The 27,852-nt window shown below is 38.7% G+C and overlaps 1 protein-coding gene across 1 annotated transcript; it reads left to right on the top strand.

The window, feature by feature from the left end:
• The first annotated feature begins 54 nt into the window (after positions 1 to 54).
• On the top strand, positions 55 to 26,866 carry LOC136980074 (putative fatty acyl-CoA reductase CG5065). The gene is made up of 13 exons (XM_067276117.1): positions 55 to 78; positions 2,846 to 2,941; positions 3,023 to 3,136; positions 8,242 to 8,414; positions 8,481 to 8,553; positions 9,077 to 9,183; positions 9,266 to 9,443; positions 9,522 to 9,566; positions 10,158 to 10,285; positions 11,869 to 12,108; positions 12,179 to 12,308; positions 26,556 to 26,683; positions 26,753 to 26,866. The coding sequence occupies exons 2-13, from the start codon at positions 2,873 to 2,875 to the stop codon at positions 26,820 to 26,822; spliced, it is 1,455 nt and encodes a 484-aa protein (XP_067132218.1). The 5' UTR covers positions 55 to 78; positions 2,846 to 2,872; the 3' UTR covers positions 26,823 to 26,866.
• The last annotated feature ends 986 nt before the right edge of the window (positions 26,867 to 27,852 follow it).

The raw sequence follows: 27,852 nt of genomic DNA, 5'->3' as shown, positions 1-27,852 counted from the left end.
TCCAGGAAAATTCTGTATTTCCTTCATTGCAGATATTCCCGAGAAACTGCTAAATCAACTTCGTCATCGATTTTGTTGGTAAGAAGTTTTCTCACGTCTGTTTGTTTTCATTGTCCTGAAATTATTAAGCTTAATTATAAATATTAGAATGATTTAACCGGTACACATAGCACCTTTTTAAAAATCTGTTTAACGTAAATCACTTATTGTCATAAAAACGCGCCTAATTTTTTTAACAGTTTTGTTTCGCAATTTATTATTTTAATTAAATGGCAGAAATGAAAAATAGAAACAAGATAATACCAAGAAAAGATTCGTTTTTTTTATTATTTTCATCTGAAATTTTTCTTATTTGTTTTTACATCGAAATCATTTTTATCAGAAAATTCCATCTTCATATAAATGTCGTGGTGAAATGCTTATTTTATCTTTAAGAAAATACTTAAAGTGATTATCATCCACACAAGCGATAAACAATACATATCAGGTCTTCGTATCAAACACGTAACTTCAGTAAATTAATTTTATTTTCGCGTTTTCTGTCTGTCATTACGCAACTTTACTTAAGCTGATATTGGTAATTAAAAACATTTAAACTTGAGCAGTGAAAACTTGAAAATAAACTACGCGATTTATTAGTAATTTGCATATCTCAGCACCTAGTGTACCTGCAGTTGGTACTTCGGCGGGCATCTTCAATCTTTACGTAGGCCTACTGACTAAGGCCGTTTTAAGTACTTTCCAGGGAAAGTATTTAAAACGGCCCTAGTCACTACGTGAATGCTATTGAGGAAAGAAGGAATATCTTCTACTTAATTAAAACTAAAATAACAAAGGTAAAAATATTAACAATATTTTCCTTATTGAAGTGTGTTTTATGGCGATACAAAGAAAAATTATTTATCGAGTTTTATTCGAATATCGACTATTTAAAGCATTTATATATCATATATAAGTTTTTCGTGCATCTAAGGGATGTTCATTGTATTTGCCCTTCCTAATACCTGTACTCCTTTGTTGTATATTATTGGATTATTGAATTTAGAATTAATAATCATACCTGAATCGTTGTCATTGTTGATTTATAAGTCAATACCGAGCATTTCGATATTAACAGTTCGTCTGTAAGAAGTATTCTGTAATTCATATGAATAATATTTTTATCGAAATATATCATTTTTTTTTTTTATTAATTCATGACTAGGGACATCCCGAAACTGCCGAAATTTCGGGATGTCCCTAACATAAGAAAATAAGTGACTTTTTTCAGTTATTTTCTTGTTTTTTCAGTTGTCGATTTTTAGAATTTTAGAACATATGTATTCTATTTAATGGAATCCCAATGTTTCATTTCTCTCGTTAAGCCTGAGGATGACCTATAGCAGGGGTGGCCAACAAGTCGATCGCCAAGCCAATTTTGGTCGATCGCTAGCGATGTCTTTACTTAATGTATTATATTTGTAACCGAACGCAACTGTATGCATGCAGTTATGACTCGACTCATAAGCAGTGAGTTCACTTCGTACTAAAACAGTGTATAAACATAGTATGTATTTCGCAATTCCCCCTCCCCACTTAGACTATGCCTATGACAACAAGTCGATCGCGACACATTTTTACGATAAAAAGTAGATCTTATGTACACAAAAGTTGGCCACCCCTGACCTATAGAGTAGGCCGAAAACGTTAGTTTTTCGATAAAACTATGTCGGCAACGCAAAAGGTGTAGTGTGATAAATTAATTATTTGCTAAGCACGTTCTGTTTAATGTCATCGATATAATTGTCATTACATAATTGACTTTATTGGAATATATTAGTTAAAAGGTTTCCATTTAAATAGAATTTTGTTCATTATGCCTAACAGAAAATAGCAGCGTGATAGATTATTATCGTGGATAGAATTGAAAACAATAATCATATAATAATTGTATATTTCGCATTGCATAGAAGTGTTTCAGGTCCAGTACTAAAAATGCGATTTCTACAAGTATACAAATAATCATTAAATTTTACTTGTTTTGGAGTAAAACACACTAACGAGGGATTTGTTATTGTTACGATTAAAAGTTAGTTTAATTCTAAAACTCATAATAATGTCTGCTATCTCGATAATTTCCATACATTTAAATATATTAAATAATAATAATATTCTTTATATTAATATTTAAAATTAGCCAGAGTAACCAGAGCCGGTTTTATAAGTAAGCCATGGATTAGGGCCTCGAGTTCCAAGGGGCCTAAAAATTTCAACAAAAACAAGAAAATTGAAGTTAAATTTTGTAATAAATGCTTTTTACAAACCAACAAAAATACTTTACATTATCTTTTGTGTAGTATTTAATTATATTAATAATCAACATAATTATGATTTTATGGTCAAAGAATCAAGAAAACGAAATTTTTAGTCATTCCCTTTTTAGATTTAATCTGTTTCAAATATTTTTAACAATAAAACATTTATTATTAAAATTAATACGTTTATGTTAATTTTGTTGTTTTTGACTACTAAAATTGTTAAGGGTTAGTAAGAGGCCTCACATAGAGCTTCGAAATGCATAAATTCGGCCCTAAGTGTAACATTTAAATGTGATACTTTCTATAAGATCATTGTGTCTAAGCAAAACTACTCTGTAAGAATGGCATTTGTTAGTTCCAGTTCCGTTCAGAAACTTCCAGGATTGTTCATAACAGAGCGTGTGTATGGCAAACGATGAAACTCTATTGTTAATTTTATCGATATAAAACTTCTATATAACATCATTCTTCCAAAATCGAGAAGCGATGCAATTGTCACTGTTTGTGAAAAACTTTTTATTTTATCTTTACATTGATTCATTTAACAGAGTATTGGAAAGGACTGCAGAAAAAGAATGTCCATATCGAAATTTTACGAATGTCGTGAGATATTTGTAACAGGAGTAACGGGAGCTTTGGGAAAGGCAAGCATTTCTATGTCATATTTTTATTCACAGATATTTCAAATATAATTCATTTTCACTTTATCTTTGTAATATTTCAAGGTGCTTTTAGAGAAATTGCTAAGGTCTTGCAATACCAGAAAGATTTACATTTTAATCAGAAACAAGAGAGGAATGCCAGCGAAAGAGAGGAAAACGGAATTGTTTCGTTCTAAAGTAAGTTAAAATGTAAGTGTTATGAAATACATTTATTTCATGAAACGTAAACTATAGTTTGGTAGCTTGAAATATTACATATTTTACTCATACCTTCTATAAGAGTTACAGTTAACATTAATCATTAAATTTTACCTTTAAGAAATGCAATTTTTATTGAAATAATCGGAAGGACACGTAATACTTTTTTCGTACAAGAATTTTTTGCAACGAGTTACGTTTTATTTATATTTATTGTTTCTAGCGAACAATTGAGAGAATGTATATATTGGAGCATATTACGCAACAATCAATCAATGTACAGTAAAACCTGTCTATGGCGAACCACCCACGGTTCCTTCAAAAAGTTGTCTTTTAAACAGGTGGTCGTTCAATACGGGTGGTGATATAATATCGTATTTCCGTACGTATTTTGCACACTTTTTAGCCATTTTTACTAAACAAAACTCGAAGTGAGCAAAAATAAGAGCTATATTGGTATTGTATTTTATTCTTATCCGATAACTCGATTTACAAGTCGTGGTGATTTTATAAGATAGATTTAATACCAATATTTTAAAGATTAATACAATATTCGCATTCTCTCGATTATAATGCACACTTTCTTTTTTCCGACTTAATTAATTCAACTCGGTTCTTTTCCTTCGCTCCTCAGTTACGTGTATTACGTCTTTCGATATACAAGCGCGTCGTATCTCTCCATCACTTTGGTTTTGGGTTTCGTTAGTTTAATCTTATTTTAACTTTAAAAATACTCTATTTTTTAATATTTAATATTTTCTTAAGTAAGACAAAATATTATTAATTAATAATAAAACGATTTTATTATTTTTTCTCATAATACGATTTCATTACTTTCTGCGATGGTTCCAAAATGGCGGCTCGTCTCTGATTCTAGCAAGTAAAAGAAAGGAAACAGTGGGACGCACGTTCTAACCTAACCTAACCTATTCTAATAAATTACAATAATTATTGAATAAAAATTATTAGAATAGGTTAGGTTAGGTTAGAACGTGCGTCCCACTGTTTCCTTTCTTTTACTTGCTAGAATCAGAGACGAGCCGCCATTTTGGAACCATAGGTAACATTAACCTAAAATAAATTTTATCAAACGATGAGATCAGCCATCATAACCATCGAGAGAATGGTCGTTTCATCACAATACCAAAGTTAGCGATTATTACAATAGTGTTACAAAGGCAGAAAAGAAGTAAATTGGAAAAACACTGAGTGAGTTTATTTCGTTACATATGACCATCAGTGATATAATTACAAATAAAACTAGCAAGTAAATTCTATAGGTCGAACGAAGATCATTCTGAGCGCGTAAAATCTTCATATTTTCAAGATAAAGCCTTATTGATATATGCATTTTTAAATTTGTGCCATATCGTTGAAAAGCACTGTATACCATAAAAAAATTGAAGTTACTCGTAATGAAACGTTTCTCTTCTACACTTTGAACTAATTTAAAAGACATTTTTCTATATTTTATCATAGAAATTATCAATAGAATGACTCGTTTTGTGGAAATCATCTAATGTCCGTTTGAATACACGTTTATGTTGCTAGTTCAATATTTATATTTCAGGAGTACAATTTACACTGTGAATCATGTTAACACATACAAGAAAACTTTATAACAGAAGAATTAATAAAATTACTAAATTAGAATTGTATTAAGACAAGTAACACAAATTTAAGAAATACTTTAACGGAAGTCTTTGGGAAACGACTCGTGCCATTACACGCACAATCAGTCTCAGAAATTAGGATATGTTCGTATACGTAGCTTGAATTACATAACGTTACAACAGAATGGGCAACAGTAAATACAGTATTTAAATTGGGCTTTTCGTTCGATTTTTATGTACAATTTGGTACAGATTTGTGAAAGTAAATTGTATAGTGGTGTTTAATGGTAATGGCTGAGCCAGAAGTGTCCAAATTCTGGTTTTAATATTTATTTTCGATGGCGATATTAATATGTATTCGAATTTCTAAAATCATCCTCTTCTCTCACATCTTTTGGAACGTGAAAAGTCATTAACAACACTTCTAACTATTCAAATTAGCTCTGCAATTGGCAAATTCCAAAGCGCGCAAGATGTCTTTCATTGTGCTGACAGGCTGGAGCACTTATCTTTGTCCGTTTCCTATTGGTTTTCAATGTCACAATGCAGCAGTGTATGAATTATTATACACTACTGTTCACATAAACTAGCGTCTCTCTTACGAGTACAGGTGATTTTCCTGTCCAGGCATACTTTGAAACGAAATCTTTTGTACATTGAATAGAGTGATTTTCTCCAGGATTTCTCTGTTGTCATCCCATTTCTTCACTTGAGGCAATATAAATGGATCATAGTTAATTCCAATGACCTGCAGGCTCCAAAAATAACATTTCTTTAGTCACGCTAAGATGCCTAACCAGAAACATTTTGCCGCCTGCATTTGTGCCTGCAAGAATCTGGTAGACACTCCCATCTTATGTGACAGTGTTTTCAGCCTCAGAAATCAGGAAGCATACCAGAAATATGTATTTTTTATTTTCAGTAATTTATTATTAAAATATTAAAGCTTTATTTTAGGTGCTGTGGGGCTGTTTTAAAGAAATTATAAGTGCTAATAAGTTCACACAAGTTGATTAAAAGGAAACGAATGTGAGTGAGAATTGGCCCCGAAAGATGTTGGCTCAAAGGGCTTTAAATCCTGACGAAATTTTTGTTGCCAATAATCTATATTGGGAAAAAGTGGGAAAATACAGCGAGCAGTTGGGTATCTGTAAATGCCCCAGTTTAGAAAATATTGATATAAAAAGCTGTTATCAAGAAGAAATTTTCGAGAATATTTAAATGATTTGTAAATTGTATAAAGTGTATCCCACATATAAAGGTCCAACTAGTAAAATGAAGTTTCTAAAAAAACTGCTCAAAGAAATGAAGAAATAATTTATTTTAAACACACTTCTTGCATAACAATTACACTCCAACGAACATTTATTATTTAAAATTTAATAAATAATTTATTCGACTTTTTAGTGTCCCATAAATATATATGGTAACTTTATCAGTGGAGGGCGTTTTTACTTTTTCTGATCCCTTGAGGTCGTGATCAGTTTGTCAGGTCGAGTAGAGGAGGGAAAGAAGGGTCGTCAGTATGTTGTAGGCAATATATGAGTAATAGACACCATTAGCAAGAAAATCAAAAATTTAACGAATAACAATTTAACAATTACATAGACAGAAAATCGAAGATAACCTTTTCAAGCTATCTCTTATGTTTAACGAGACTAACTAAACTCTCGCGTACAATTTTAAGGGGCTGAGAGAGAGTTTACACCGATTTTAATATCATACCTCTTTCCTAAAAATTTGGAGGTTCGAACAGGGATCTTTTCTTGGGAACCTTTGCACCAATTAATAGTTTCTGCCTGACTACTATATATAATAGTCACATTGTGAACATTCAGAGAGAGACTGCCCCGGAGGGGGGTATCTGTCTTATATTTGGATCAGCCTGGAAAATGGTCATGTGATTAAGTATTGTCGAAGACGAGGTTGCTTCTGGCAGGTGTAAGGTCATAGGTGTTCCTGGGACAATGCGAAGATGGTGAAATCAGACATAAACTGTAAACTCTTATTCGTGTAATACTAGATCGATGATATTTCTACAGGCAAATGTTGATGTTCTCGAATGAGAGTTATAAACTTTTAGTGGTTGTTGTGGATAAACACTAGCGGTTGTTGCTGAAAAAGATAACATTCAATCCCTTTTTCCAGCGATGTTATTTTAATGATGACGTTAAGAAATTAGTTAAAATATCTGGAAAATTTACGTAAAAATATAAAAAAAAAGTCCGGATCTCACATATAAGTCCAGCATAATTTTTTTTTTAAATTACCAAATTTCATGTAATTAATATGGATATTTTTGCAAATAGAAAGACCTGCTTACCCGATTGCAAATCTCCGCATAATTTAAAACTGGTTAATTAATGTAAACTGATATTTTGTGTGGATTTTGAATCACAGGACATGTCAAGGGACTTCCAGACGTAGAAAAAGGTCTAATTATGGTCTTTAAGGAATTTTGACTATCAAAAAGACAAATTGCAATAAAACTTGAGAATATCTCATAATTTGATTAATAATTTTTTATGACTGGAAGACGCTTACTGTATGAAAATGCCTTAATAGACGGCCTTCAAAAGTAACTTCACAAATAAAATGAGCTGCTTTAAAAGAAATTAAAATCAAATTTTATCTGTATTCAAGTCAACAGTTTCCAGAATTATAAAAAAAATTTCTAATGTGTCACTCATACAGGGCAGAATGAATGGAAATCATTATCAAGAAATGCTGGAAAAACATCTCATACCATTTGCTGCGAAAATAGGAAACCCAAAATGGATCTACCAAGAGGACTGCTTCAATACACAATTCCCAGTCGATCTGTGAATGGTTTTTGAATAAGGAGTTCAGATTTTCGACTGGCCACCTTGCAGTTTTCATCTCAACCCCATTAAAAACCTGAGATAAATACTAGCTAGAGCTGTGTATGCAGAAGGCAAGCAATACTCCACAGTTTAAGGACTGAAGAATGCAATAGTAGTTAAAGCTATTTTAGTTTTGTCACAATTTCATACATTTATTCACAAAACCAACGTCACTTTTATGAACTTGGCATGACAGCAATCATATGTATGACGACACAAATATACTAAACTCTATTATATTATTTTAACTTTATATTAGAATTTACAATTTATTTAAAACCCATCTCTACCTTTAAAATTGAGCACGTTTTTTTTCATTTTATAAGAGTTACAAGTATAAAAAGTTTTTAATAAAATACGAAAACAGATGCCGGCACCTAAATTTTAAATGTTGCGGGGAAAGTTGAGCAACTCGGTTCTGGTTTATTTAATTAATAAATGTTTTCGTATGGTCAGATTGCGTACATTTTTCACAGAATCGAACACAATTATGACAACTCGAATTACCTGATTTTCCTACTCTTTTACGTTACTTTTCATAATAAAATTTCGAATTTCTTACATATACATTATCGAATTTCTGATATATTCTTTATACTTATGAAAGATTTTCGAAAATGTTTTACTGAAAATTCCGGAAATTTCGAATAAAGTTCAATGCATCGAAGGAAATCTTACTCGAGAAAACTTAGGAATTTCCTCTTCCCATATGAATTTAATGAAAAATGTTTCGGTGGTGTTTCACTTGGCCGCTTCAATTAAATTCGACGAACCTTTTCGGTAAGTTTTACTCTAATTAAGTACATTATTTCGTGACTTGCCTATTTATTTTGATTTATTTTCTAGTGACTCATTTGTCAATAACGTGGAAACGACAAAAAATGTGGTAGAAGTTTGTCGTCAAATGAAAAGTTTAGTGGTAAATATTTGGTAATAATTTGATTGCAGATAAGTTCTTAACGTACACGGTATTGAACTTAGTGCAAAAATATTTCGTATTATTGGCGTTTTCCACTATAACAGCAAGTATTTTGATGTCTTCGTAATGTTGGCCGATGTCGATCAGAAGTTTTATTAATTAAAAATGATTTTTTTAAGCTCTTTCCGCCCTGTGGGCACTAAGAGGGCCTCTTTTAGAAAGCCCATTATGGGTTCGGCCAGGCCCACAATGGGGCGACGGGTGGTGAGGGACGGGGCCCGACATATCCGAACGGACCACCCCCCGAAAAATTCCTGGGGATTATTCAACCCGTTCGGATTCGATCCCGGGTCCCCCAGAACGGTAGGCTGCCACCTTGACCGCTCAGCCATCCGGCCGTCAATTAAAAATGATTTGAAAGGGTTATATCGTTAGGATAAAACATTGTTTTTGATATTTATTTTACTTATTGTACAGAAAAAAATTTCTTTGTAATTATTGAGTAAATTAAATATAATTTCAGGCATTCGTACACACATCTACTGCTTATTCTTTCTGCAACAGAAAGGAAGTGGATGAAAAAATCTATACAATGGCCAGAAGCTACGAGGAATTTAAGAACATTGCAAAGTATTATATTATGACACTTTAAATGCGTTATTTTTTTAAGTTTTTCAATACGTTCGTTGCGTTGATATTTTTCTTATTGTAGTGTAGAGAATAATGATTCGGTAGAGATAACAGAAGAAAATCTTTTGGAAAATCGCCCCAACACTTATACTTTAACAAAGGCCATAACAGAAATTTATTTAAATGACTTCTGCAGAGATTTGCCTATAGTAATTGTAAGACCTTCTATTGTGGGTAGTACTTGGAAGGAACCTTCTCGCGTGAGTAGTTTTTCTCGATTAGTAGTTTTACAGAAAATTATATGTTTGTGAGTAATCAGTACAAATTTCTTTATTTAGGGATGGAACGTTGGCAACACTGGAGCGGATTACGTAGCGGCACTTGTAAGTGTATATAAATATTTGGGAATGAAGGAACGATTAAATCTGCGTAGGTTGTAGTTCCGTACGTCGGATAGCTATTTTTCACTCGGATATCGAAGATTTATCCGGATAAATAGATAAATCCTTGGTAGAGAATATTTACCTAAGGAATACCATTTACAGTACTAATATTCAATAGGAATATTAGTAAATTATTGTATTTCTACGTTCCTCTAATTCTTTTAATATTCGTTTTTTTTTCCAATTTAACCCTGTTTAATCACACTGTCGCATTAAACACCACACTTACGTTTATGAATCAGGAATTAGAGTTAGAAGTTAACCAGTTACGATTTATTTAATTGTTATTAAGTGGACGCTTACCAGTTAGTTTCTAATCCTAATTCTATATTTTTTGAATGTTTACTTTCCAGTGATATTTTGACAGTAAGTAGAATTAAATCATTATTCCTTTTTAACAACATATTTTAGTTTCTAATAAAGATAAATATTGCGGTAAGCATGTTTTATTTCGTAAAATATAACCCATTCACTACCATGTGACACAAATAATATCGGATACTCGAATACAGTGTTCGGTACTACTTTCAGGGATTGAAAGGAATACTTCGAAGCACTTTGTGTGACCAAGCGAAAATTTTTGATTTCGTTCCATCGGATGCAGTGGTTAATTTGATGTTGGCTGCTGCTTGGAGAAAGTCAATAACGCCTCATCGAAGGTAAGGTTTAATGAAAATTTCAATAAACTAAGAAAGGCATCATCATTGCAGATTTTCTCATTTTAAGTACTCACTGCACAAGGAAAAAAATTAAATATCTGCATTTAAACATTATTCTTGAGCTATATTAGAAAAATATAACTCAATCAGTGTGTATGAGCTATACAAATTGACATTCGGATGTATAGAAATTGGTAAAAAAAAATATACGTTGAACATTAAATTCTCTCATAAACGCCGATGTGGAATAAAATTGAAACAAGTGTGCGAAATAAATAAGTCACGTCAGTACAAATTCTCAGTAATTTAAAAAAAAAAAAAAACTCTTTCGAAAGGATCCTATACAGCGATAAAATCTTACTTTTTAATATAAGTTGAGTATATGAATGTGCATCGTTGCTATGTAGACAAATTATGCCTTGTTACCAGTTGTTACTTTATAAATTTAAATAAAATTACCAGTTTCTCCGTTTTTACATCAAATGCTATTTACGTATCAGAACAATATTGTTATGAACGAACCAACTGAACAAGTTATGCAGGTAGAATCGGTTTATTATTCAAAACTATGTTTACAAAGTACTGTACAAGTGACAATAATTTGTCGTGAACTTTATTCGTCGTCACAGTTTTTATCACAACTCCTTGGCCACTTGATCTGATCAGAAAAAAATTGCATGTCTGACGAATTTTCGCAATGTCGTCAAGCTTTTCGCGTTAATGGAAGTTTTGCACAACTCTTATTCTCTTTACAGTTCTTTTACTATAACATTCAATCACCGCTTCATAAAGTGTAAAAACATCTATGGCAGTATTTTCCTTTCGAAACAAAACGTTACTTCTACTTTTAAATCCATCTGTAACCTGTTTGGCTCTGCCACCAGCAAATGACGTTGAAAAGGTAATGCTTTTTTATGCGATAAAATTTTGGGCAAATTCCTCTTAATACAGACGAATAACATCGAACATTTTAGATTGAAAATTTTTTATTGTATTTTCTATTGAATTCTTTTATTACCTCGCGGTTTAGAATTTTGAACGTCTAATTCGTTAACATCGTACGAATGTTTAATTAATAGCATGGTATATTTTTCTGATAACTTGAAACCGTGTCGTATTTCTATTGTTCTTTCTACGCGTATCACATTCAGTTGATACGCGTATGTATACGGGTATCAACTGAAAGAAAGATGAAAAGAACCCAAATAGCCGTTGCATTACACTGCATCGTGTGTTAGAAACAATAATAGCATAGAATATTTGTAAAGAATACAGAATTTGTACACTTCCTCCATGCCTGAACAATTGCGCCTTTTTTCAGATCTCTCTACAGCGGCATTATCTGCAGGGTAAGAAATAAAATTGATACCTGAACTATGTTATGTACATTCAGCCGTTCTCTCAAATTAAATTGGAGAATATTTGAGACTTGCCAAATTAATGTGTAGATTTCTATAAAGTGTATAATTTTTTTTCTAAAAAACCCAGACAGATATTACGAATTTACTAATTTCAATTTCGTATAAAAACCTTAAAATAATCTTTAGACATTTTTCAAAGAAAAAATTACTGTTCTCTTTCAGAGAAGACGAAATTCCAGTTTACAATTGCACTTCAGGATCCATAAATCCTTTTACTTGGCGCCAGTTTTTCAAATGTTTAAATACGCATTATTGGAAACATCCGTCGGAAAACACATTTTTATATCCATCAAAAATACCCAAGAGGAATTATTATTGGAATCGTGTATGCATTATGATGCAGCATCAGTTTCCTGCAATGCTAGCCGATGTGTTTCAAGTTGCTGTTGGCAGGAAACCAAAGTATGTTCTTTGAAATGTGCTTACATATTGTACGGCATATTAAATGATTTTCACATTGTTTGCAATTTAGAATGATGAAAGTCTACGATAAAGTTCAGGAAAAAGTATGCAGATTGGAATATTTTTGTACGAAAGATTGGAAGTTTAGTGTCAGAAACGTGCAGAAATTGCTCGAAAGAATGTCGACGAAAGATAAACAGGTAGGATTAATTTCATTTAAAGTAGGCAGTATCTTATGACAAGTACAATTGACTATCTACAAATGAGAGTGTCAGCGATAAAGAAGAAGTTTGGAGTCAGCGAAATGTTGTGTTACGCGAAGTACCATCATCCAATGGGAAATTAAATATCGTAATATAATTGATACTGTTACATATACTTATACACGGTGTTCCAAAAGTCCGAATAAAAGTAACGTCTCTACGGGTGATAGCAGGCTAAAATACATGACGGAAATATGTGTAATATGTGTACCGAATTTAAAAGTCGTCTATCCTAACAGGCATTTTAACAAGGGCTAATTCTCCAAGCTTGATTATCATGTGGTGCATGCTTAAGCTAAAGTTTTGACTGTCAATATATTTTTATATGAGAAGAAATATGCCAAAAATAATTTATTCTAACGTGTAAACTTTTTTATCATTTGTGTTTGCCTTTACGTTGACAGCTAGCGGCTAGCCGTTTTAAGTCAGTGCGATGCTGCGGGAACTCGATCGCTAGCTCGTGTGAAAGTTTGCCGCAGCAAACAAGTGAGCGCACATGACGTCATTCGAAGCATTTAACACGACCAGATTGTATCGAAAGCTTGCGGTACCCAGTCAGCATACATGTATTGTGTACAGGGGCAGATTTACATAGAGATTAAAGGGCTTAAGTCCTGAACCCCCAATGTCAAAAACCCACAAAATATGAATTATTATCATAAATTTTTAATCCTTTTTCATCTTATAATATAATCGAAATGGGTTGTAATAATAATAATAAGCCCAGAGCCCAAACGGGTAGGAGTTGAAAGTTCAAATTTGGTACACAGTTAGGATGCAGACTAAGAAGGGATTTTTAGAAATCTCTCCATGGGGAAGAGGGAGAGCGTTAATTAAGGATTACCCTGAAGAAGTCGGCTTCAACTGTTCTATTTTAGATGCGGTGCTTTGCGTTTTAGCGAGAAATCAAATGTATTTTTGGCCCATCTGAAAATTTTCTAATTAGCCTCCGAAGAGAGTGACGTAATTCTTTCACTCGGTGAAAACAGATAAGATCGTCTATAATCTAATAATCTTAATCTTCGCTATCGTTACTTTTTACACGAACAATGCTGGGGTCATATGCTAGTTATAATATATTTCATATAGTTCGTGTGTAGATATAATGGGCTTTATAATAGTCCATACTTTTTTTATTCGCACCAAATAACGTTCCTGTCTATTGTTTAGTGCTAGAGATAGGCCTATTATTCTTATTATTTTTACTTGTAAACTTAAAAAAAGATACATAGTGTAAGCTGCCGACATATGGGGGCAATTAGTTAATTGCACGTCAGGAAAAACCTAGGGACCGATCGTATGTGGGTGGTGGCGGCAGAGGCAAAGATGACAAGTGTCTTACAATAACCGTTTATTTTAACCTCAAAACAAACTTACAAGGTAGGCCTACAGTACAAGATGCGATCTAGATCGTCTGCGGCAGAAGGCGCTCCGGATGACGGCGATCGGAGAAGGCTGTCGGAGTCGTCGGTAAAGCCCCGGGGCAGTCGGGTAGGAGAGTCCGATGGGGTCGGTGACGGACGTCGGCGAAGGAGTAGGTGGCTGGTTGGAGTACCGTCGTCCACTTCCGGGTAGAAAGCTCCGTCGTCTCCCCTTCTGACCTTGATACGGGGGTTTTTATACGATTTTCCCCCGAATCTTCCCTCTTGATTGGTCTTAAGTCCCTTTTTCCTTTTTTCGATTGGTCAGTCTACTGTTTCTAAGCAAGACGAAAACCAAATTCGGCCGGGGACGGCTCCCGGGCGTTGACAGCTACTCACATAATTTACACAGTTTGCCCCCTCTCGCGGACATCGGGCTGAACCGATCCGCCAAACGTTCTGTGGCTGCCCCCCCCTTCGCGACGATCCCGGGCTCATATGGTCTACAGGTGACCTTGACCATCTGTCTCTCTTCTTTCTCCCCTTTTTTGTTAATTGTTTACATCTCGACTCTTGTATACGAGCACCGCGACATTCCCTTCGTCGTTTATTACCGCGTTGTGTTTGTTTTAGAAGAAATGCTTTACAGATGTCCGGTTTATAGCCCGATGCGCGTTCTTGCTCCGATTGACTTTCCGAAATTTCCCGAGGTAGCGATCTTGTAAACAACCGAATTCTCGGCGCCATTTTAGGATCTTCACAGGGCTCCCGCCCTTTTAAAAATGTTGCTTACATTTTGGCAACATTTTACCTGGCAGCTCGGCTGCCAGTTCGATCTCCACTTTGCCGGAAGTAGTGATCCTATTTTACTTCTCCCCGATGAGTTCCATTTACTCTTGCCGACCACCGTCTCCGTTCTTGTTCGCGACAGATCAATTTTTGTGTTAATTGTTAGACGGACCATATAGCAAAAAAAAGGATTTAATATAAAACATATATATATAGACAAACAGAATTTCAAACTACACTACAAAGAATACAATATGATAGACGAACAAGGACAAAAGAAGAAAACACATACGGCACATCCAGAAGTCGGGGCCTCCGGGTTTCTTTCTCCGGTCTCCGAGGGGTCCCCGCCCGGCAAGCATTTCATCGCGGGTTCGGAGACCAGCCCCTGGCTCTCCCCGCCGCTGGGCACCTCTGGTCCCTCTCCTGTGAATACCGCTGGGGGAGCTCCCGCATCATTCCGAGGCCTCTTCCCATGCCTCGCGGAGCCCAAAGGGAAAAAGCCCCCCTTTCCTCCGTTCTCAGAGGCTCCTGTCCTCTTTCCTCCTCACGACGTTGGTCGCTCTGGGCCCGGAGTTTCCTCTCTTGAAAATGCTTCGCCCTTTGCGCCGCGTACCTCGCCGCTTCCTCCACTTCCCGCCTTACTTCAGGGTCCACCTCTCCCTGCAGGGGTAGGACCACCATCTCCGGAATAGCCTCGTCGGGGGCACTTCTAACGCGAGCGATAGCGTGCCGCACCGCCGTCGGACATACGTGGAACTTCTCCTCCTCTTCTTCTTCTTCTTCGTCACTCCACCCGAAAAGTTCGGCCACTGTATCTAAATCCAACTCTTCCAAATCCCAGGTTTCGGCTGCTTCTGCCATGTTGTCTACTCGTGCTTTTGTTTCGTTGTCTGCCAAATATAAAGAAAAAGGTTTTATTGGTTAATGACGTAGGCGTCCTTTATTGGCGGGTTCTCTCCTCTCTTCCCCCGTCTCTTTTTCGGAGATCGGTTTCTATTCGCGATTGGGGTTGCCTTCTCATAAAGAGGAGGTCCGTATTTCCTGGCGTTAGGGTCCTTTATGCCGCTTTGTTTGTTTCGGGCCTTTCGCCGCCCCTATATGTTCCCACTGGGTAAATGGTCGCCATCACCGTCAAAATGTGATCCTCGAGCATTCTCTCCAACATTTTTATGTTGAGGGTTAAGCAGTCCTTCATTCGCAGGGTGGCCTTTAGATCGTCGGTTACGCTCTGAGGAGTGGACTCCCAAAGCATCGTCTTACCGCGCCCGCGAATCTCGATTCTTCCCAGGAAGCGGCCCGACTCTTGTCGGCTTCCCACATTCTGTACAATGATATAAACGGGAGAGTTTTCATCGCTGGTTTCCGTTTTAAAAACCTGGACAATAAAGTCTCGCTGATGACAGTGGAGATGTGTTATCCATACGAGGGGTTGAGTTGCTTCCAACCCGATGAGGACTAACTTGACAGCGTCGTGATTTATGTGACCTATGTGAGGGTGTCGTTCCGTCAGGTGGGGGATCACCTGTTGATACACGCCCTCCCATGTGCAGACTTCGTCCATTGATGGACATAAGCACGTTCGATACGGGCAATCCTGTTCGTGGGCCTTTCTCTCTGGAACAAGTCCTGTTTTCGGACAGCCGTTACCTCTGTAGACACACGGCAAGGCCACCATTTCGGCTAGTCTCTCCAGCGTCAAGTTACGGTAATTCCTGAGTTCTCCCCGGCAAAGCGGGCATTGACGGACGTACAGCGAACATCGGGAACATATCGTGTGTCCGGCCGGGCATTGGAAGGTAGGGGGTTCCATGTAGTCGTAACAGACGGGGCATTCAAATAGGGAGACCAGGGCAGGATCTGGAGGTGACTCCTGGATCGGATCTTGTTCCGGGTTTGATGTTTCCATGGGGGGCGTCACAACTTGATCTTCCTCCATATTTTCGTCTCTACACAAAAGGAAAAGAAAGTTGGGTTGAATAGAAATTTTCTAAGCCACGGACAACATAAAATACTATTATTTAAGATGATTTAATTCTCTCGCGCCGTTCTATAATCGTCTCATTTGGGTAGGAATGGTCTCAATTCTGACGGGAGGCGTCACTACCTCTTCCCGTTTGGCTACGGTTAACTTCTCCCTTTCGTCTTTTCTTGCTTCCGGGATACCCGACGATGGTCCGGCTTCCGCAGTTACGGGTATCAGTTCGATCATTTCCACGGCGTCCGGTTCTATTCGCTCTTCCCGTCGGAAAGAGGGGTAAGGACTCGCAGATCTTCGGGTTCCCATGCAGCGTAATAGTTTGCGGCATCCCCAAGCGATTAAAAGTGTCGCCAGAACAGTAACGCAAGAGGCTATGAGGATCGTGTTCCATGCTGAGACGGGATAGTTTAACACACTCGGTGTCGTCGAGAGAATATCCGTGTTAACTGATTTTATTTCTCGGCTTATATCTCGTAATTTCCATCCCGGAAATTCCAATGACCAATCGTGTTCGTTGGTTCGAAGGACGTTTAAGGTGACGTTTTCTTGGATATAGTCCCGTAGTATCTTCGCTTCCGTAAGATTGAGAACGTCCGGTATTGCTGGTATCACATAGTGGTTTCGGAGTGTAACTTTAAAGGAAGTCCGTGATTGGAAGTGTGACGTGAGTCGCACGCCGGGTACGTGGCCGGAACAAGTCATGGGCAACTTAAAGATTCCTGTGTTATTTAGCTTAATCATCGTAACTGGTGAACGTCGTGGGTTTCTCAGTTGACTACATTCGATGACTAAATTTAAAGGTGACGGGGTGGAGTATATCCAAGTTCCTTCCTCGTCGATACGGCGGAACACTGGTTTTGGATAAACTGACACCTTTCTTTTACACAGTCGGTTTACAGTTGGCTCGTCTGCCATGAATAAGGCGTATTCACACGATTGATACGGAAGCTTCCAGACTGCAACTTCCGGTGCGCAGATCGTGGTTAAGCCGTTTGTGCATTTTTGCAAGTTGTGGGCCTCCAATAGCATGTAAAGCTGCCGATTCCTGGACAAGGCGATGTACGGATATTCGGTTTGATAATGAGCAAATGTCTTCGAAATAGGGAAATAAGCGGGGAATTTCACTACCTCGTATAGATCAAAGTATCCTTCCGGAGTAATTAGTGGGAATTTTGCGAAAATTCTTAGTGTTGACGGAAGTGCTACAGCGGTAGTGGTTATCCATTGATAGTATTTAAAGACATTGTCTTCATTTAAAGTCTCGATCAGCGAAATCCCGCTGGGCAAGTGTTTGTTTACTTCCGTTAACGCCTCTACCAATTGTGACCTTGGCAGGAAATAGGAACTAAGTCGGTCGTTTTCTAGCATCTCTATCGCTTGTCTTAGGTTCGTGATGCCGATTCGGAATTCCATGACGGCATTTTCGGCGTATCGAAGTGCAGTACTCACGACGAATGTGTAACTGAATACCTGAAGTTCCTTATCTAAATAGTCCTGTCGTCGGATCATCATATCGATGTATTTCCGGTTGTCCTTGACCGCTTGAAGGGTTTGGTTCATGACGGTTGTCTGGGCGTCTAATATGTGTACAAACTTTTGTTGGTTGCGGGATAGTTTGTCTATCCTGCTATTCATTGTTTCCACCTCCTCCGAGGTAGCGGTTCCGAAAAGGAATTTTAAGATTTTCCCTCCGACGTCGATTAATCCTCGTTTTGCTCGAGAGGGATTTCCTAGGGTTACGGTGGATTTTAATTCGTTGTATTCCGCCTCGAAGTCGGCGAGGGATTGTTGTAAGTTTGTCAACTCCGCGTCGGCTAGAGTCCATAAGGGCTTCATGGGATCATCTTGCTTCTGTTTCCCTCTTCTGACGACCGGAGTTAAAGAGGACAGGTGACGATGTAATCCACGAAGGTAATTGTCATATTCTTCGAACGATATTTCGATAACCATGGTCCACTGGCTCGTGGTCATGAGGAAGTTTCCTTGGTGAAGAAATACGACACCTTTGGTCAAGGCGGGCACAATTGTTGACACTTCATACACAATGTAACTTATCAGCACGAACAAATATATTGTTACGGATTTTTCCATCGTCATCTATCAAAAAGGGAGTCTTACATTACTACTAGTCCCGGTTCGCGACAATTTGTTTAAATGAACACGCGTATTTACAATGGACCTCTCTCCGCTTAGGAGATGATAGCCTCTCTTTCGCAATAAAGAGGAGCTACCATTTACAATTACCAAATAATCCAGTCGGAGTGGGAGGTGGCAGCCGCGGGTGGCCCTCGCTTTGCTGAGTCATTTCGGCAGTCTCCGCTTCCCGCAACGCCCCCACTTCCGGCGGTATAATTCCCGACGATCTGGGAAGGACCCAGGGATATTCGCATACTGGTCCTTGGCTTCGGAGAGCATAGTTGTGTGTAGGTTGGGACGGAGTTGCGGGTTGATCAACTCCTGTGCTTTCGGCAACGTTCGTGGTATCTAACCGGCTTTGATGCAGCGACTCTAAAATAATTTCATCCCAAGGGTCAACCGGTTCCGTCTGCGGTTGCGCTTCGGTTGGTATTGATGATTTTGCGTTTTGCGCGTCGGGGAGTTTTTCTCCTGCATCGGAGGGTACGAACTCCATCCTAGCGATTGCAGGCTTCAATCTATTAGCATGAGTATGCAATTTCTTCCCGGATTGGATGTGTTGGACTATGAAGTCTACGGGGCTCGTTTCCGCTATTATCCTATAGGGACCGTGCCATCGAGGCGCCAATTTTCGTTTCACTCCCGCGGGTGTAGCTACCTCATTAACGAAGACCCTGTCTCCGATTGAAAATTTGTATGGCTTGTGCTTACGTTGATGATAGGTATTTCTATCGTTCGCGGCCTTTTCCGCGTGTTCCTGAGCTAATTTATGAGCTGAGGTCATCCTCACTCTCAATTCGCTCGCGTAATTTTCGTTTATGTCATATCGGGGTCGATTCGGTTCAATGACGATATCAAAGGGGTAGGTCGGATCACGTCCGTACAGGAGGAAGAAAGGTGTCTCGTTGGTACTTGAGTGTACTGTAGTGTTGTACGCAAAGAGCGCATACGGGATCATCTCGTCCCAGTTTCTCTGATCCGCGTCGACGTAGTGCGTTAAAATGTCAATTAGTGTTTTATTTAATCGCTCAACCATTCCGTTGCACTGGGGATGATAAGCTGTGGTAAGGAGTCTTTCCACTTTCAATAGCTCGCAGACCTCCTTCATGACTTTGGAGACAAAATTGGATCCTCTGTCAGTGAGTAATTGTTTTGGGACCGAATGTCTAAGAATAATTTGCGTGACGAACGCTTTCGCCACTGTTTTCGCGGTAATATCGGGCAACGGAATCGCTTCTGCCCATCTAGAAAAGTGATCGATAAAGACCAATAGATATTTGTTGCCGCTACTAGTGATAGGAAGGGGACCCTGGATATCCAGTGCCGTGCGTTCGAAGAGCCTCGACACTCGAGGGAACGTCTGCAATGGGGCTTGATGTCCGTGTTGGGGCCTTTTCCTCACCGCACACTCTTGACAACTATCACAATAATGGGTGATGTTCTTATTCATCTCTGGCCAAAAGAACTGTGTCTGTAATTTCTTTCGCATCTTTTTCTTACCTACATGTCCCGAACTAGGGATATCGTGAAACAGTCTTAAAACGTAATCTATCATAACCTGGGGTACGACTATTCTATCCCATTTCTCGTTTCTCTCGGGATTTTCTTTTCGGTGATAGAGTGTTTCGTCGGCGTCTAAGTAGTAATCCGCGATTTCTCGGTTTGTCTCCTGGGAGGACGAGTCTCTCAGTAATTGTTGTCTGATTCGCTTACAAAAGGGATCTTTTAATTGTTGCTCTTTTATCTGCACCTTACTGTATATAGGTTGCATTTCGCTGATCTTTGCCACGGGCATTCGACTTAGCGCGTCTGCGTTCGTGTGGGCCTTGCCTGGCTTATGGATTATTTCGAATTGATATTCTTGTAACGCCAAATTCCATCGACTAAGTCTCGAACTTTCGTCTTTAACATTAATAAGCCACCTAAGGGGTCTATGATCCGTTATTATTGTGAATTTTCTCCCGTAAAGATAGGGTCTAAAGTGTTTGATTGACCATATCACGGCCAAACATTCCTTTTCTGTGGTGCTGTAATTCCTTTCGGCTGGTTTTAACAGCCTACTCGCATATGCCACTGGGAGTTCTCCCCGTTCATCTTCCTGTGATAACACAGCGCCTATCGCAGTGTTTGAGGCATCTGTTGCTAACACAAAAGGACGGCCAAAATCTGGGGATCTTAATAGGGGTGCAGTTATCAAAATTTCCTTTAATTTTTCGAACGCGGTTTTGTGTTCCTCGGCCCAGTGGAACTTTACATCGTTCTTAAGTAAGTCCGAAAGGGGCTTTGAAATTTTTGCATATTGCGAAATGTGACGTCTATAGTACCCGGTCAGTCCCAGAAATGCTCTAACATCTCGCTCATTCTGAGGTTGGGGAAAATTTCTAACGCACTCGATCTTAGACGGGTCGGGCCGGATACCATCTTCCGACACTTCGTGCCCTAAAAACTTTATTCGCTGCCTCAGCAGCTGGCATTTTCGGGGCTTCAACTTCAGACCCGCTGTCGCCAGGCGCTGAAGGACAATTTCCATCCGTTCTAAGTGAGTTTCGAAGTCTGGGCTAAATACCAAGATGTCGTCCATGTAGACGAGGCAAATTTTGTTCTTCAGACCGCTTAATATTAAATCCGCACATCTTTGGAATGTCGCTGGGGCACAGGTAACGCCCATTGGCATCCGATTGTATTGGTAGTGCCCCGAGGGAGTACTAAACCCCGTCTTTTCTTTCGATTCGGGGCTCAAAGGCAACTGCCAAAATCCGCTTAAAGTATCCATGGAGGAAAAGTATCGCGATTTTCCCAGCAAACTCAATGACTCCTGGATATGGGGCAACGGGTACGGGTCTACCTTGGTAACTTTATTTAATTGTCTATAATCCACAACTAATCTGTAGCCTTGGGGCTTTTTTGCGACTAATAACGCAGGTGCCGACCAGGGGGAACTGGACGGTTCAACTACGCCGTTTTTGATCATATTTTCCACTATCTCATCCATTATTTCCCGTTGCGCGTATGGAATTCGGTACGGGGCACGACAAATAGGGGGACTGTTTCCAGTGTCTATTTTGTGCTCTACTAAATCACAATAGCCTAGATCGTAATCGTCTTTCGCGAATACTTGTCTGTATTTGTATAATAAATCTACCAAAGGGGTTAATTTGTCCTTTCCTACTTCGCTAAAATCGAATAAATTCGCAAATTGCACTCTAGTCAAATCGTCTGCATTTGATCGCGTCATCTTATTTTGTTCTGCGCTTTCTTTTGTTTCCTCTTCCGCTAAGAGGAAATTTCCCAACTTACTCCCTCTGTTTAATTTAACCGGTTGTGTTTTTACATTCATTATTCTAACGGGTACTTTACCAAATTGCCGTGTTTTAACTAACGTGCTAGCAATAAACACTCCCTCTCGCTCCTGAGGTGTTGGTTCAACAACTCCTAATTGACTTGTCAGCTGGTTGCGGACCTTCCCTTCTACAATGACTTCTGATCTTGGGGGAATAACGTAGTCGTTGACTAACGTTACTTCCTTAGGAGAATCGTCCTCTCCCCGTTCTAGGCTGTCAACCGTTATTTGTTTTAACTTCCCCCGTTTAGTCTTTCGCTTATATTTTTGTGTATGTTTATTTTTCCTCTTTATCCCCTTGCTTTCCAAAACTCTATTTTCGCTGTCGCTATTTAAGGGTAAACTTAAATCGTCTTTCGGCGGTACGCTTAGCTCGGCGCTTGGTTGCGTGCGATTGTCCTCGGTGATTTCCTTTAATTCCGAACCATTGTCGGGTTTTTTCATATCGGCTAATCCCCAAAACGTCACCGTGTCTCCTGAGGGGAAACTGAGCGTCGCGTTTTTAACCGAGATTGTAACGTCATATTTTTGGATAAAGTCCCTACCTAAGAGTCCATCGTTAGGCATAGTAATTTCGGGAGACACTAAATAACAGTCATGGAAAAAGGTCAAACGTCCGATTTGGAATTTTAACTTAAACTTTCCGAATGTCTCGATAACGTGTCCGGTAACACTTATTAACTCTACCATTCTAGTCTCCGCTTGCTGCAATTGCGCTGTGTCGGGAAATAGATCCCTAGAAATCAAGGTAACAGCTGCGCCCGTGTCTATCGTCAGCTGAACTTTCCTATTTTCTATCTCACAAATCATGGTACAAGGAGGTAATTCTCTACTTCTTGATTTATTGATTCCCGCTAATTGTGGTACGTCGGGACCTACTGACGGTCGATTTATTTCGCTGTTTCGGTCTCTAAATGCAACTGATGTGACTCTGTCGGGGTCTCGCGTTTGTTTATTGTCTACCGGTCTATTTTCAGGGGCAGGCAACGCTAAAAATCGAGGAGCGGCTACGTTGTTCGGTGTGCGCTCCATTTCGAAGCTACTTCCAGGCCAACCTGGACCGTAACGCGGGGGATAAAAGGGCAACGGGGCACCTTGTCGGTTGGTTTCGTATTCGAATTGTCTAAATCGCGCAGGGGAAAAGGGTATTTGTCCTGACCGACTAGCTCTAAAGGCGTTTGGCAGATTTCTAATGGGGGTTTGCCATTCGGGGGCTTCTTGATTCGCTCCCCACCTCCCGGGATACTGAGGAAAAGCGTTTCCCCCGTACCAGTCGAGTGGCGACGGCATATAACCTCCGTATTCTGCCCAATTAGGATTCATCGCGCGAAATTTTGGTGATCCATCCCCACTCCCTCTCCAAGGGGGCATTGGACCTTGTTCCGAATAGGGACCGTAGCAAGGATATCGCGCACGGGGTTGTCTTTGCAGATTGGCGGGCTGAGATCGCGAGGGAAATTGTTGCGGCGGGCGTCGCTGCGCATTCGGGGAATGCCGTGGATTTCGCATCCCATCATTCGCTCTATCAGTTCCTTGTGTCCGGTTTGTTCGCGAGGGCTCATCTGTTTGGAAATTGTTTATGGGCTTAGGCGCGGGCGATTGATCGAGTCTTTTCCCTATTGTCGCTAATTGCTTCGAAAGCTGCGCGATTTTTGCGTCGAGAGCCGATTCTCTTCGTGAGTTTGATTCTTCCGCCAGCGTGTCGTGGCTTTCCACTGCATCAGTGATGCCGGCAATTGAATTTCGCGTCTTTCCCGCCAATTGATCTATCGTTTCTTCGCGAATAGCTATTTTTAATGCATCAGCGAAAGTTTCTGGGTCATGAGTCATGACTCTTCTTTTTAGCTTGTCAGTTAAGCCATGCAGGAACTGAACGCGCAATTTCTCGTCCAGTTCACGCTGTTGGCAGCGTTTGATAATTGCGTTTTCCTCTTCGTTCGCACCCGTCTGATCTATGCTTGTCGCGCTAGCAAGGGACTGCAAGCGGACCGCGAATTCTTGGACCATCTCGTCTCTCTTTTGAGAGCATGTATGGAATTTCTGGACACGTATGCTGTATGGTTCTTGGTCAAAACGCTGGATCATCAGCTTCCGAAAAGTTTCAAAGTCCGTTACGCTCTTCATGCTGAGGTCTCGCCATGCAAAATCTCGGGCTACACCCGCGAGTTTGCACTTGGCTATGCTCAAGCACTGCCGAGGGGTCCATCCTGCCAGACTAGCAATCTCTCCTAACGTATCGAAGAAATCGGTGACGCGCCCTGATTCACCCGAAAACGTCGGGATCAATCCTCCAAACGCGGAAAAGGAGGGAAGAGAACCGCCACTGCCACCGTCACGAGGTCGCGTCGGGACACTCGCATCTGCCTCCATCGTTCGACCCACTTGTTAGAAAAACTCTTTGTCGGCGTAACCTACTAAAGTTTTGTGGGGCTATTAAATCCCGAGCTTCTGACACCAATGTAAGCTGCCGACATATGGGGGCAATTAGTTAATTGCACGTCAGGAAAAACCTAGGGACCGATCGTATGTGGGTGGTGGCGGCAGAGGCAAAGATGACAAGTGTCTTACAATAACCGTTTATTTTAACCTCAAAACAAACTTACAAGGTAGGCCTACAGTACAAGATGCGATCTAGATCGTCTGCGGCAGAAGGCGCTCCGGATGACGGCGATCGGAGAAGGCTGTCGGAGTCGTCGGTAAAGCCCCGGGGCAGTCGGGTAGGAGAGTCCGATGGGGTCGGTGACGGACGTCGGCGAAGGAGTAGGTGGCTGGTTGGAGTACCGTCGTCCACTTCCGGGTAGAAAGCTCCGTCGTCTCCCCTTCTGACCTTGATACGGGGGTTTTTATACGATTTTCCCCCGAATCTTCCCTCTTGATTGGTCTTAAGTCCCTTTTTCCTTTTTTCGATTGGTCAGTCTACTGTTTCTAAGCAAGACGAAAACCAAATTCGGCCGGGGACGGCGCCCGGGCGTTGACAGCTACTCACATAATTTACACAGTTTGCCCCCTCTCGCGGACATCGGGCTGAACCGATCCGCCAAACGTTCTGTGGCTGCCCCCCCCTTCGCGACGATCCCGGGCTCATATGGTCTACAGGTGACCTTGACCATCTGTCTCTCTTCTTTCTCCCCTTTTTTGTTAATTGTTTACATCTCGACTCTTGTATACGAGCACCGCGACATTCCCTTCGTCGTTTATTACCGCGTTGTGTTTGTTTTAGAAGAAATGCTTTACAGATGTCCGGTTTATAGCCCGATGCGCGTTCTTGCTCCGATTGACTTTCCGAAATTTCCCGAGGTAGCGATCTTGTAAACAACCGAATTCTCGGCGCCATTTTAGGATCTTCACAATAGTTACTATAATTTTTCGATCTTATTCGTTCAATTTAATATTTCGTCTTTTTTAAATTGTTTATTCATTCACTAGATTATAAATATTAAACTGTGGAAAATTGATATAGAACTCAGTGCTGAAGCAGGTCTGTTGGAGGAAAAAGAGTATTTGGTCTCAGAGCATGCACAGAAAATCGTGTACACCAAATCACGCCGAAACGCCTAGAGGTGAAGTGATTTTCAATGTTAACACGAACCATTTTGAATCTTTCTTGTCAAAAAGTTCAAAAGTTAATGTTAAATGTTAAAAAGGTAAATTTCTCTAAATGAAGTCGATAAGAGAAAACTGCTCCTACTCATTGAAAAATGTCCATTATCAAATATTGCTCTTTACTTAAAATACTTCTTATAATTTATGTTCATATCTCAACATTAGGCCGAATACTTTTTCAAATAAAACACTTGTCTTAATACAACATTTTGCTGTTATTTTTAATTTATTGTATTACTGTCTTTTTGATAACGATAAAATCGGTCATTAGCTGCGGTTTTTAGATTTATTTTTGAAAATACTTAAAGTTTACATGAAAGTATCCAAATTTCAAAGCATTTCGAATCAAAACGCCATTATGCATTTACAGAATAACGATTTTCTTTCATTTATTTACATCGGACATTCTAATAACAGAAGAAAAGATGAACATAAAGAATGAAAGCAACAAAATACACTATTTGCTAGTGTAAAAATTCTAACTCCACAAGTGCGGCAAGCAACGAATGCGAGAATTGCATAAAAGATAAACATGTTGGGTAATGCAAATGATTAACATTTCAACGCATGTCCAGCTGTAATTACTGCCAGAAACGGCTATTCTGAGTACTGATTTCAGCATGTTGTGTACCTCAAAATTATCTGCCAATTTAATTATGTCTTCTACCCATTATGCTGTACAGTACAAGTACAATAAATAAGATTCTGCTATTTGCTTTCGTTCCTGGTATAGCATTTTTAATGGCTCTAATGTACAATCTGTTATTGCGATTTCTGTGAACTAATAATACATTTCATAATTATTAGTATTTTGAATACATTTTATTTTTATAGAAACTGGTTGAGGTAGGGAAGTCGTTAAGATGTGACAACGGTACTAATTCGACAACAGAAATATATGTGAAATTTAGTTCTGTTAAACATAAACATACAATACTTATACAATATGCAAAATAATAGAAATCATATTTCAGAGTTTCGACTTTGACATCTCAAAACTCAATTGGGACCGTTACATGGAAGATTACTTTCTGGGCATCAGAAGATTTGTTTTGAAGGAAGATGACTCGACCATCGCTCGAAGCAGAAAATTAGTATTAATGTAAGTATGTTTTACGTTCTTCCATTTCTAAATAATACAGTTTCTAACACAATGTTATCTGTTTTGCAGGAAATATTATTGTATTTTACTTGCAAAATCTGGATTGCTTTTTGGATTCCTTTACATCCTGACTTTTTAATCATTCTAGTTTTTCTGCCATTATACGATTTCTGCCATTCTCGCATAAAATCTATTGACTTTTTTATATCAAAATACTTTTATATCCTAGTTTAATTTTATCATTTATTACTCTGTCACAATATAAACCATAGGATATACTAGGATAATGTGGTTATCGATGTACAAGGAAAATAAGTGATGTGTAAATTTTTGTTCCTAATTATAACTTCCAAATCGGTCTTATATATTTCTTATACAATAAACGAAGCAACTGCTATTCATATGAAATTCGTTGTATAACAAATGAAGAACAAATTGAAGCTCGGAAATGGAGTCGAATGACTTATGAAAATAGAATCGTGTTTTTGCACTCGTTAACTCTTTTATGTTATTCATTAATTTTCATAAAAATGTAGCAACGTTTTTAAATTCTTTTCTTTCATTTAAAGGAAGGAATCGGAAATTCTTTGAAAGATTGAGTGTGAAGAGACGTTCATCAAAATATTCAATATGGTTGGTCTAAAAATTTCTTCTCAATATTTCTATGCAGTGAACTAATGTTATGTTAACTCGATATAATGAACAATTTTGTTTCTTCTCGCTACACTAGACATATACATTGAACTCTTGGTATTATGACTAAATGAAGTCAGACAGTTCGATGTGTAAAGAATCAGCAACCAAAGTGTGATACTATGCATCGACACTTCAATGATTTTAAGGGGTCAGAACTAAGTAAATGTGATAAGATATAAAATAAAATTTTTATTTCATTATCGTAACGTCGGATTCCTTCATCCACATATAAAATCATTTTCTCTTCTTCATTACTACGGCAGTAATTTTGCATCGAGATAAAAATTACAAATAAGCATAAATAAAAATAAGTTTCTTTTAACCGTTGAATATTTTATTTCTGAATGTTTTAATTATTCTAAAAGTCTCATTTTTCTTCAGAAAATTTTAACCCCTTAGCTCCTTTAATTACTATTGAAGTAACTTTTTCGACACAAGGTTTACCTAATGAAGAAACATGGATTTAAGTGAAT

The sequence above is a fragment of the Centruroides vittatus genome, unplaced genomic scaffold (genome assembly GCF_030686945.1).
Source record: "Centruroides vittatus isolate TY-2023 unplaced genomic scaffold, ASM3068694v2 contig_663, whole genome shotgun sequence".
Lineage (NCBI taxonomy): Eukaryota > Metazoa > Arthropoda > Arachnida > Scorpiones > Buthidae > Centruroides > Centruroides vittatus.
Note: the sequence above shows the minus strand (reverse complement) of the source record. Positions and strands in the feature narration are given on the sequence as shown.

Excerpts from the sequence above, each read along its gene's own strand:
- LOC136980074 (XM_067276117.1), top strand. The coding sequence starts at position 2,873 with ATGTCCATATCGAAATTTTACGAATGTCGTGAGATATTTGTAACAGGA. Across the intron at positions 9,184-9,265 it reads GAATTTAAGAACATTGCAAA|TGTAGAGAATAATGATTCGG; the intron begins GTATTATATTAT and ends TTCTTATTGTAG. Across the intron at positions 26,684-26,752 it reads AGCAGAAAATTAGTATTAAT|GAAATATTATTGTATTTTAC; the intron begins GTAAGTATGTTT and ends TCTGTTTTGCAG.